General features: G+C 40.0%; 2 protein-coding genes across 2 annotated transcripts; one reads left to right on the top strand and one right to left on the bottom strand.

Moving 5' to 3' along the window:
* Positions 1-4,659: 4,659 nt before the first annotated feature.
* On the bottom strand, positions 4,660-6,599 carry LOC136436916 (E3 ubiquitin-protein ligase TRIM56-like). The gene is made up of 3 exons (XM_066431313.1): positions 6,032-6,599; positions 5,632-5,705; positions 4,660-4,943 (listed from the first exon to the last, which is right to left on the bottom strand). The coding sequence occupies exons 1-3, from the start codon at positions 6,525-6,527 to the stop codon at positions 4,776-4,778; spliced, it is 738 nt and encodes a 245-aa protein (XP_066287410.1). The 5' UTR covers positions 6,528-6,599; the 3' UTR covers positions 4,660-4,775.
* Positions 6,600-6,601: 2 nt separating this feature from the next.
* LOC136436915 (uncharacterized) lies at positions 6,602-12,177 on the top strand. Its single transcript, XM_066431312.1, has 6 exons — positions 6,602-6,765; positions 8,190-8,535; positions 9,033-9,205; positions 9,375-9,540; positions 10,063-10,203; positions 10,631-12,177. Exons 1-6 carry the CDS (start codon positions 6,754-6,756, stop codon positions 10,780-10,782), a joined length of 990 nt encoding a protein of 329 aa, XP_066287409.1. The 5' UTR covers positions 6,602-6,753; the 3' UTR covers positions 10,783-12,177.
* The last annotated feature ends 273 nt before the right edge of the window (positions 12,178-12,450 follow it).

Below are 12,450 nucleotides of genomic sequence, written 5' to 3'. Positions count from 1 at the left end.
CGCTGCAAAAGAATTGCAAACCCAAAACTGCAAGTCTGAGGCAAATTGCTAAAAGTAAGGCCATTGGAACAGCCGACAAAATCGTACCCCCTGAAGATGATCCTCCCCCACTTCCCCCACCCCGTAAAGGTGCTTATACCCCGTTAGCTTGCTCACAACCACACCTGTATGAAGGTGTGGACACGCTGCAAAAGAATTGCAAACCCAAAAATGCAAGTCTGAGGCAAATTGCTAAAAGTAAGGCGATTGGAACAGCCGACAAAATCGTACCCCCTGGAGATGAGCCTCCCCCACTTTCTCCAGCCCGCAAAGGTGCTGATGCCTTGCCAGCTGTCTCATAGCCTCACCCGTATGAACATGTTGATTCACCACAAAAGAACCCCAGACAGAAGGGTGCTGGTCTAAGGAGTTTTTTAAAGGAAAGGCAAACAATATGAGGGTCCAAAAAATAACATTTGAAAGTCAATTTATTTCAGTCATTTATATACATGGTTAGTTCAAACAACGCTATCACAATTTATAGCAACGTCCATGATGCAAAAATACGACGTTGTTGTGATGTGAGAACTCAATGAAAATCGTGGCCGGAGTTTTTGTAGGCTCGCGAAACTATGGAGATCACCATAAGGCACGATTTTGCGCGGTTTTGAAATCCTCAAAGTATGAAGTTATTACGCAATTGTGCTAAACAATATTAGTAAATGTTACTACCATAAAGATTTCAGCCTTTTTTATAGTTCCATTTTGGGCCCTAATATTGCTTTGGTTGCCCTATAAAAACAAGGCCCTTGAAACAGCAAATCGAAAGAATTCCAATAGAGACGAGCCCCCCCCCCCCCCCCCCCCTCACACGGCAAATACACTGAAGCCCAGTCTGAGAAGTCACAGACTTGTACCTCTATGAAATGAATGAAATGAAATACATGTAGCATCCTAAAGGCCAGGCACCCTTGTTAAGGGTTACGAATTTGATGTAGATTTTATTCACATTTCTGTAAAAATATATTACTTGTCGACAAACCATTTCGCTCATTTGCATATCAATGGATCTTGGACCAAAATGGTGAAACTTAAGACCAGCTATTTGGTGCTACCTCAGTTCTACAGTATCAAACATCAGCTAAATTGTGTATTGACCTGACATGCTTGCAGAATTAAAATATATATTCATTGAAAACACCATGGATCACTTCAGAACAGTAACACTTTATAGACAGGCGTGTGAATTGAAAACTTCCTAAAATAGTTCTTAAGTATACCTATTGTACAGTCCAATCTACTGCCACTGTAGTTTCCGTATTTGTACCCTGGTACTATAATAGCTTGAGTTCCACGAGCTCATACCTTTACAAAATGATGCTAACTCTTTGCATAATATCATCATATTATAAATGTTTCTCCTTGATTATGCAAATGCTCTCATTTGCAAAGATTATGCCAGTTAAGAATCTTCTCCAAATAAGGCCATGTTGACATGATTATATGGATGGCATCCGCCAACGCACCAAATTTCGCCCGTTTCAGGAAAAAAACAAACTTTCGGCCATACTGTAAATCATGAAAAAGAGCTGCAAAATGAGGAAATTTTTGTTGTAAATTGCGAACAAAATATTATGGAAAACGGATACTAAGGTTGTAGAATGACAAAGTCAATTCTAAATTCAAGGAAGAGTTTTGAAAGAAAAATAAAAGAATCTATATTTCGTCATACCATACTCTGTATGTTTGCTTTTGTTCATCCTTCCTAACTACGTAGATTTCATACTGAAGGCAACTTTTTTTCGCCAAACTTTTTTTCATTCTCATGCTCGCATCAGTTTAAGGGCCATGTCATCCATATAATCAAATCAACATGGCCTAAGCGTATAACACAAGTTGTTCAAAGTACAATACATGAAAGTCTAAACTAAGCAGTGTATTGTAGTATTTCCTCATAAATTATGTAAATGAAGCCTTGATTCGCCTACTTTAAGTTTAATATTATTCACCTTTACTTAGCTTTCTGATGCCACAAATATGAAATTTAAGTGCAGACAAAAAGATAAAACCGATACATTAAATATGTCGATTTCATCTTTTGTCTGTCGCTTCTATAATAAATGACAGTTGAAGTCATACTTAATGACATCGTACCAATTTACTATGCCAACTATATCGTAAACGGTTTTAATCATTGTACATTGATTTCAATTCTGTGGCACACTGCGATATCCAATTAAGTCATCTAGTAATAGTATCTTGTATCAGTACTGTTTCAACTTGCCCTGAAGTTAAAAACAGCTAGAACCTCATTTTTCTCTTACACAGAAATAATTGAATTTACAGTGTTTGGAGCTCTGCACACGTATAAAAAGAAAACATACATTAAGATAAAGAAATATTTTATTGACACAGAAAAAGGAACAAGTATTAGTAAGAACATGCCGGACTTGACCCTCTCTCAAACCACCTTCAGTTAATATTTCATGTATGTCAAATGCCTTCAAATATATTGTGCAATGTTTGCACCTACAGGTATACACGTGTATAAAATGGCATGTATTTTACGCGCTTGTCAAACAGTCTTGAATATACAGTATAATGGTCTCCGTCGGTTCATATTGACCATTTTTAAATCCTGACTCACATCAGCCCTTCGATTCCATAGGTCCAAACAGCCCGTTCTGCAGGCCGCCTTCCTGCATTTTGCGGATGTCTAGCCCGGTAAAGTAGTGTTGTCCGTGGACATCGCCGAATCGATAGTTTAGTAGTTCCTGTCTCTTCCTGTTGGCTTCAAGTCGAGAGAAGTATTTAGAGCCCATATTTGTGCTGGTGGCTTGCTATTCATGAGCGCGAATCAGGCTCACAAAGACTCACTATCATCATAAGTGTGCCGTTAACGCGTTTTGGACACCGATTTCCACTCTTTGACGTTGCAGTCTACCTGGCAGAATTTCTTAGAAAAGGTTTCGGTCGTGTTGCATATGTTGCTTGGCCAAATGGGTAGGGTTACTAGTGCGCACGTCACGGCTTGACTCTGTATACGACTTTTCGCAGAAGAAAGGCTTGTTTTCGGGTCGCAAATTACGAAACCGGGTCACAATACCTGATGACACTGATGTCAATGTTGTATTTTAAACGGTGAGCATTGAATATCATTTAGCCTATATGAGTATATAGGGGCTTTTTTCAATCTAGTCAATAGACAAATCTGTGCACGTGTACTGATAATATTTAGCAAAACTACCTAATTATGAGCCGGTAAAGGCGTGTGTTTAGTCAGAAGATGTTGAACTCCGGCGTTGTCACCTCTGACCTTTCCCACCCTGTTCTTCGAATTTCGTCCCGAGTAGGCATATGTCATAGCGCATGCACATGAGGGGTTCCTCTGGTCTGGAACTCCATACGGTTCATGAAGTCTAAGAGTTCACCGATTGGATTATATCTGACATTAAAACGTTACCTCATTATCATTATTATCAGTATGGCATTAAAGTAATATGTATCTATCGATATCTATGCAAATAGATCCTATTTACATATTTGATATCTATTACGCACGCCGTAAATTACATCTATCATGGAACACAGCAGAACACAACATTTCCTCAATAATCATGCAAATTAGATTCTAATTTGTAGTTTCAAATTAAACTGCTATAAAGCCCAAATCTACACATATTTTCATGCTCAAAATCTATCTGCCACTCGAAAATCATGATCACGGAATTTCCATAACAGAAGATACAAAGCCCGAAGTTAGCAATGGTAATTTACCACAGTTACATGGTCGTACAATGCTAGTTTTCTTCCGTATCTGTATTCTGTTCAACTGCCACAACCATCCTAAATCGCAAGTCAAACACTGATATATCATAGATTCCATATGTGGCGATGGGAGGTTCGAAAGCCCGGGAAGGCTCGAAAGCTGGTGACACTCGCTACCAAAATCTATTGGATAGCCTAGCTTAAAGCGCCCCCAGGCGATATTATGATCAGCTGCACACTGTGGCGGTACTCGTAAGCACATGCAAGTAAATATAAAACTGATGTATTTACATCGTGTCTGTTTTGTTAAACAGACCATGATATACTAGTTTCATATTGACCTCTATCAATGAATACTTACTAGTGGATCAAAGCAAAAGTGAATGTGCAAATTGAAGAGTCTTATTCATTTTAACACTAAAAAAATCAAGAAATGAGTTGGACCGCTTCACAGAAAGTTTTACGCTCTGTAAGGGTTCAAAATCAAGGCACAAAATTCATACTGACTCAACATATGCAGCCTGATTTAAGTCAGGGTTTTATTTCTGTTGTGTGTAAAATACATCTATTTAAATACTAGCACATTTATTTGTTTGTTTGTTTGTTGTTTATTCGCATTATATGTGCAAATATTTAAAAAAAGATAAACATTATTCTAAGTACTTATTAGTACAACTATTCTCTTTATCTACTTCCGAACATACTTGTAGATCATATCAAAGCTGCTTCTTGCTAACCTGAAATTCGTCATAGTAATCTATTTTGACGTAAATGAATGCATTAGGTTATCTCCTGTTCTTTACATATAGACATTTGGCAAAGAACATAAAGAAATTAAACATACGTTTGTAGAAGGAACCCGTAGCAACAACTTGGGAATCTGACCAGAATCTTGGAAATTTACAACTATTTTCCTTTGCACAACTTCAGGCAATCATCTATATCTTATACAAAATCGCTAGCATCCATATGATACTTCATCATGTGTGCCCTAAAATTTAAAGCAAAACTTCAAGCGGCCACATAGATCAATTATCTGCTTGAATGAATTCCCCTAAAGCTTCAGTGATGTGCTGTCTCATGGCGTTGGTCATGTCCACCATGTTTTTGACGTCATCCCAGTTGTCATGGAGATCCTGAGCGGTCATGATGTCTTGGTCCTTCAGCCAAGACAGTATGGGCAGTACTCTATCCGGCTGGAAGACAAACAATATACATCGTTTATACATTATGCATGATGGTGAAAGATACGTATAGAGGGAAATTGTTTCTCATTAGCTATTCTCCAAGCAGAGGTTTCGATCGACACCAGGGGGCAAGGAGTGACCTGGATTTTTAACGCCCCCTCCTCCTTGAAAGTATAGCTCCACCCTTATTCGTTATGTAGTAGAGATGGGGGGGGGGGGGGAGGCGTTAAAAATCCAGACCACTCCTAGGCCCTCGATAGAAACCTTTGCTTGGAGAGTAGGTTATTGCCTCCGTGAAACGGGAGATATTGTTTCTTGTGTGTTTGTTTATCTTATTCTGATTGGATTTCCTTATGTTAGGCACATCGGGCACACTAACAGAAAGTTCGATCAAATGCCACAGAATAGTTTGTTTTCAATTTTATACTATATGTTTGGAGATATGCAAAGACAGAATCATTGAAAAATTCACAATAATGAATAACACAAATAAATCACAATCCTATAAAGTTTATGAAGGTATGATATGTTTTGTTTCTTGTTTTCGAAAGCAATATAACGTTACTTACAATGAGTGCGCATAGGTGTGTGTGTGTGTGTGTGTGTGTGTGTGTGTGTGTGTGTGTGTGTGTGTGTGTGAAACGTGCCATTCAAAACTTTAGAGACGTAGATTCATTATTGTGTCCATGATACTTACATGTACGTATCGTGTAGAACAGAGGTGGACAAAGAAGTTATCAATTGCATCATAACGCCCAGAAGACGAGAGAACTGTATAACGGTACAGAACAAAATCAATGGTTGATAGATGATTCGAAACCAGTCTTGCATCAAGTCGGACGATAGATCTATCCTGTTGTTTATCCGAATTTGCTATCGATATTGTATATTAATAACAACGTAAACACCGAAAAAGAAAGAATAAAATTCACCTGTATTTCTTAAGAGTCCTATATAATGGATGTGACGACTGTTCCGGTAGTGTCCAGTCATCAGAGTTTTACTCGTTTTTTTTACTCGAGCATTTACCATTAAACCTTCAGCCTAATGGTGGCTTTTTATGATTTTGCATCACAACGTTCTGTGTTTGGACCTACCTCGAACGGGTGCCTGCCTGGTGTTCTGTCCGGAGTATCCGGTTGCCGGAGTAGACCCTGTGTGTTGGGCGGCTGTCCTAGCGGTGTCGCCCGTTGTGACTACGTTGTGAGCACGGTCTGCCGTCGGTAGCCTGTTAGACCCCGTGCACGCCGTGGATATGTTCTCCCGATAGTCGAAGCTGTAGGACGTTGTTGAGGATTCGTCCTCACGTGTGCAACGACTGCTTCGAGTAACACCACCACCATTACCAATGATGTCGCGCAATTTGTTTACGAAAAAGCTGATTGGCAACTCTTCCACGCCATTTTGCGGAAGTTGACACTCCCGGCGACAGTTGGGGCAGGTCAACTTCCCCATTTTCGCTACCATGTTTTGCAGGCATTTCTTGCAGAACGTGTGCTGACATGGCAGCACCTTTGGCTCGTGGTAGTCTTCGAAACAGATCTGGCACACGAGAAACTCTTCCTTGATTTGGTTTTCTACCCCAGACGCCATTTTTGTCTGCTGCAAGCGAGTTAGGTCAGAGGTGAAAATGCCCGAGTTTTTCTCGATACTTTAAGTACACATTTTTCGGCCGTAAGGTCATGCACATCATATGCAAAACGATCGAAACCTTTTCGCAGAACTTCTGTTCGATGGTTTCGGACCCACTCACAGAAACCTTAGCGCGGAAACCTGTGTCCATAACGCTTTGTGAGCCAACCCAGCTATCGGCACAAACATGGGCTCTTCTGTAAGTGTTATTATCTTCATGTGTAACTCTCCTATTTGAAATAGCTGAGTTGCTAGGCTAGCGGACACAAGATAGAGAGGTCACGGGACTGGACGTTGTATCACTCCACTCAGGTGTAAAAATGGGTATGTTCAGAAAGTAGTAAGGCGCTGGAAGTGAAAGGATATCGCTGGGCTACGCCTTCCAATATCGTCCCCTAGACATCGTGGGTTAACAAACTTCTGCCCTACGTCCTAAACAAGGCTATAGGAGCTTTACCTTTACATTTTTTGAAACAGTATATAGCTGAAGAATGAATGTATATTCGGCTTGTAGGTAGAGTCAATTCCATGTCACCGAGAGGGTTCTCAGGTAATATTGCTAGTGAGTTCAAACAATTTTAGACAAAAGACTATTCCAGTCAAAATAGTTATAAATTGTTCAAACAATGAAGAATGAAAGTTTGAACATGTTTGAACCTATTTATATATGTTGGAACTATTTAGAAAGTAATTGCACAAATATCTCTTTATTTAGAACAATTTTCAAACATCTATGTGATTGTTTCACTGTTCGAACATGTTGGAACAATTTGCATCATTTTTCAAATGGTAGATTTGGGTTATTGCCCCCATAAAATTGGGTGCTAATCGCACTCTATTGTCTGCCTCTGTATATTTTTAGATTTCACGTCTGGACTTTTGTCTTGAGGTGTCTATGCATGGCACCCAGGCCTAATCCCCTATACTTTGAAGGGATGTGTGAATTGCGCTGTTCCCAGCCCACTGACCCAGTTATACCATGTTGTTATAATGTTGGAACATGTAGGAACAAATGATCATCCTATTTTCCAACAGTTTCGAAAATAATACAAATAACATGTGCAATGTTAGAAATTTGTGTAACATGTTGGAACACAGCAGAAACTATTTAGAACATCAAATGAATGTTGGAAATTGTTCTAAACAGTTATTTATCTCCCTTAGATTGTTACAAAGGTTTTGCAAATGTTAGAACAAAAGGCAACAAACACCCTCTCGGTAATGTGGAATTGACTCTAGCTTTGTTAGATATTGTAAGTTTGTCAGAAATGATGATAGCTTTGGTAGCACATGTCATGTAAAGCAAGGTTTCATTTGCATAATCAATAGGGAACATTCAATCAACATTAGTTCTAAAACGCTTCATATGAATTACCATTTGGACCTATACACTTTGATGGAGTCCTTTTTGAGTGACTATTAATCGGTCTTGTACTAGAAAAAGATAGAGAATCTTAGAATACGTCATGCATGTATGTCAAGATTTAGTCATCAGGCGTAGTAATAGCCATCACACATCACACGTACATGTAGTAATAGAACATTTGTTTAATTGTTGTTGAATATCAAAATCTAAATTGTTTAAACGTTGTTTAAACTACGATATCTTCACCCTCTCTAAAGCCAAGCACGCCACCAGTACCACAGACACAGGTCGTCCACAAGTACAATGACGTTACAAAGGACAAAGTCAAAGAGGCCAAGGAAAGGAAGAGACGAACCCAAGAGAGACAAGAGAGGGAAAGAGAAGAGCGTCTGAAACGACTTCAAGACGAGACCAACAGGAAGAGACAGGAACTGCTTAATTATCGATTCGGCAATTTTCACGGGCAACACTACTTCGACGGACTAGACATTCGTGATATACAAGAAGAGGGTCTGAGGATCGGGCTGTTTGGACCTTCTGGTTCAGGAAAAAGTAGTTTTATCAACACTTGTGAAAGGGCCATGAACCCGGACCTTCGCAGAGGTAAGTAGGAGAAGCACATTAAATTTGCTTACTGTTCTACCACAGATAGGGAAATCTATTAAACAATCATATGGAAAATACATAACCCCGAAAACACAGAGGAACAGACGTACCAAAATAAATGCCGTAAATTAGAATCCATATGCATTTCCATGGCCTGGACTATCATATCTGACTAACGGATAGTTTCAACACCTCTGGTGTGAACTTCCTGCCACTTCGGCAAGTATGTCCCTTGTGGACATCACCCAACTCAAGTCAATATCCTGTCAGTCTCCGATTAGAAATCAGCCCGGAACAAACATAAACCCTGTGCAAGCGGAAACAAAGTCGGATACACACCAAGGCAAACAAACAAGCATACAAACAAGCATACAAACACAAATGAAAACAGAGTGACAAAGTGAATGAACTTAAATTTTATAAACAAAAACAGTTGAAAACTCATGACATTTCGCTAAGATAACGCTATATTTCACGCGACTATTTTGCTGCAGGTACGGCCGACGTTCAAACAGCTCACGGGGAGGGCACTATAGTCTTACAAGAATTCCTGGACGACCTTGACAATGACTTCCGTCTTGTCGACACGCGAGGACTCTTCCGACATAACATTCAAGAGTTTACAGCGCTAGCCGACATCGTCTATGGACGGATCCGACCTGGCCAGGTACTGTAGGCACTTTTTTTTTTACAAAATATATTACCGAGTTTAGATTTTCTGCGAGTGAGCTGTATCTTACAAAATGACAAAGCTCGTGAGTTGGGTAGTACTTTTTCACCATTTTATATTTTTCATGTGCCGATACATTGTTTCGTCTGTTTTCTTCAATCTTCAGGAGGTCAAATTTGGAAGGCCAGTGGACAATGAAGATTCCGAGGAGTACTTCCCCAACTGGCTCCATGCTATCATCATAGTTCTGTCGGCGACAGATCCTCGTTTACAAGACGGCCACACTCACCGGAACAACTTAAAGATAGTGCGCGACTTCATGCGTCGAAGAGGTAAATCATATGTGCTTTAATTTCTTTCACAGATATTATATTGTCGCCCGGAGTATCAAAAGTTCGTTTGTCCACGAACTATTTCATCATCGAACATGTCATCAAACAAGAGGCCACTTTATGAGATAACTTTAAACAGTAGTCAGAGTTATGATTTATGTATAGCCTGCAGTTCTGTGTGATATGAAAAGCTGTAGTGTACCTGTGAAGCTGGCGTATAAGCTGGTTCATGGATTAAACTGTGCTTGCGCAGCGATATGTATTATGAGGAATATGTCAAAAGAGAAAGCTCCTGACTTGCCAACAGTTCTTCTCTAGACCATGCTCGATACATGTCCGAATATATTTTGTGTATGTTTCAAAGAGGCCTTCACGTTTGAAACATTGCCAACAATACATCTCGAATCCGTGAACTGGATTATTACGCCGAAAAAAGGCTGTCTGATTAAGATTCGGACTGGCTAATTTTTTTTCTACAGCTATGCATTGTGATTGACAGGATCATCTTCTCATTTTTGCTAGTTACTACGGTCATCACACATCACGACAAGATCGACGAAAGTCAAGAGGAGGACGTCTTGGCCAAAGCGTCGGCGGCAACCGGCAGCGCCCGTGACCACACCTTCTTTGTCGCCAACTACCATGTAGACAAGAAGAAAACAGGTCAGTGGGAAAAGTAAATTACCGGTAAGGTGGTTAAGACAGATAACATGCTATTTTGGCACCAGACCCCTATTTGCGCATACGCCTTCAGTTTACATCGTTACAATTACACTTAGAAGAACAGAATGTCATTGTAGTCACTCATTCTCTCACATCTACTCCCTCGCTCACCACCCTCTCGCTGACGTACCGTTTCCCCCTCTCTCTATCTAGACAGCATGGAAAATATTTGTCTCCGTGAACGGAGATGTTGTTACCTCCATGGAAAATGGAAGTACTGTTTTGTGTATGCGTGTTTGTTTGTTTTTGTGTGTGTGTGTGTGTGTGTGTGTGTGTGTGTGTGTGTGTGCGCGTTTTTGTGTGACAGAAAGGAGCCTAAGACGGAAAATTATCTAAACAAATTATTTGCACTACTCTGTATTCCTAGATTACAATACCGAAATGGACGCCATGGAAGTCATGAAGTCAGCACTCAAAGTTGCGGAACGCTACGTCAAGATTCACAAGATACAGGAAATGGTGGAACGGGAAGATGAAGCACCGAACAACTTTGAGGCAACAGGTGGGAAATATCAATGACGGTTTGGAAGTGAGTGATGGTTGAGAGAGTAGATGCATGAAATTTCACATTTCCCTTTTTTTAATTAGGAGAGGGTAAAGTTGAGCTTTCATAGTAAAACAAAACTTACTCTGATACCCCGAGATATCCAGCGCAGAGGATATACAATCAATGATAGAAAGCGACAACAATCACAGTGGTTCGGGGAGTGATGCAGGTTCAGACACTTCCTCCAGCAAGACGAGCTCCAAGGAGATACAATCAGTGACAGAGACCGACAACGACCATAGCGGTTCTATTAAACAGCGACAAGTCCTGCAAGTCAGTAACTACGTCATGCCTAAGTAACCACCATGCCTGTAGAGCCAGCACATCTCGTCAGCCACCACCAACGAATCATGTCGCCACTTGCGTTCAAGAAGCAACTGTGGGACTGGCAGTATAGGATTTGTCCTCAAAGGCGAGACACGAACTTTGAAAGATGAATATGATATCATGTTGTATTGGTGCAATGCCTTTGTGTCTTTGTTTTATGTGATGTTGAGTTGATTGGCGTATACACATTAAAATGTGTATCACCACAGATTGTCACTTATGACTGCTTATTTACGCAGAAACAGGACATACTGTATCTTTTGTATTGTATCATCAATGTGTAATACATACTATTGTATACTTAATCAATGTATATGCACCCATTGTACATGTTGTGATGGTAAGCAACCCTCGTGATACTTTGTCGTAAGAAATGAGGTCGTATTCACTTGAAAAGGAACATGCCTCCACTGGCTCCAGTGACATGGATACCACACAGAATGGCATGGACGGCAAATCATGATCAGGATGACCTTTAATAGAAAGTGAAAGAGTAGCAGGCGCAGTCAATAATTTGCATTTGTGGTACATAAGAAATTGTAATGGCTTAAGATACATAAAAATTAAACTAAAAAGATACCAGCGCTAGATATGAAATGTATCTCAACATGATGGTATTCAACACAACATCGGTGTAAGTTAGAAGTTAGGATGTAAGGATTTATGAGATTTCCAATCAATATAGGTAGCGTCACTCAAATGATACATGTACTATATTAAGTCACATCAAAACTTAACAAAGGGTAGGGAAGCTTGCACAACATTCTCATTTTGAAAACAATGGATACAGAAGGTTTACTACCTTGTTAACGCCTTTGTTATTTGCCTGCTGTCACAGCTGCAAGAAAAAGATTTACTGGTAGATGAGATTTCTGCCCCCCCCCCAATTTTTTCTTGTCAACGGTCTTTAGAGTCATATTTTATGTTACGTTACGTTATGTTATGCCACTGCAAATAAATCTCAGGAATAATATCCTCTGCAGACTCCGAATCTAATGTGCGCAGATGAAAAAAAAAAACTAGGTGGGCCAAAAAAACAAGATGCCCACAAACTAATAATACCAGGACACATGCCCATGTGTTTGCACAGGCCACATTCATCCTGAAGTGTTGAACAGTCGTACACTAGCTGTCAAGGTGATCAAAGGCAGTATTGTTTTTTATGTTGACACACTTAACAGGTGACTTGTGGCTTTGACTGGATTGTAAATATGTCTTGTTTAAAGCCGCCAGCTTTGATTATGATTGACCACGTGCACGTTACAAGATGCAGCATTACAGGGTTGACAGAACGAGTTATTTTGAAGGCGTCT

Source organism: Branchiostoma lanceolatum, chromosome 6, assembly GCF_035083965.1.
Source record: "Branchiostoma lanceolatum isolate klBraLanc5 chromosome 6, klBraLanc5.hap2, whole genome shotgun sequence".
NCBI classification, from domain to species: domain Eukaryota; kingdom Metazoa; phylum Chordata; class Leptocardii; order Amphioxiformes; family Branchiostomatidae; genus Branchiostoma; species Branchiostoma lanceolatum.
This window is presented reverse-complemented; position numbering and strand designations above follow the sequence as displayed.

What these genes read in the sequence shown, in the direction of transcription:
- LOC136436915 (XM_066431312.1), top strand. An exon ending in GAACCCGGACCTTCGCAGAG is followed by an intron (nt 8,536 to 9,032) that starts GTAAGTAGGAGA and finishes ATTTTGCTGCAG; the next exon opens with GTACGGCCGACGTTCAAACA. An exon ending in CGACTTCATGCGTCGAAGAG is followed by an intron (nt 9,541 to 10,062) that starts GTAAATCATATG and finishes CATTTTTGCTAG; the next exon opens with TTACTACGGTCATCACACAT.
- LOC136436916 (XM_066431313.1), bottom strand. Translation starts at nt 6,527, where the DNA reads ATGGCGTCTGGGGTAGAAAACCAAATCAAGGAAGAGTTTCTCGTGTGC. An exon ending in CAGGCAGGCACCCGTTCGAG is followed by an intron (nt 5,706 to 6,031) that starts GTAGGTCCAAAC and finishes ACCGTTATACAG; the next exon opens with TTCTCTCGTCTTCTGGGCGT. An exon ending in GTTCTACACGATACGTACAT is followed by an intron (nt 4,944 to 5,631) that starts GTAAGTATCATG and finishes TTTGTCTTCCAG; the next exon opens with CCGGATAGAGTACTGCCCAT.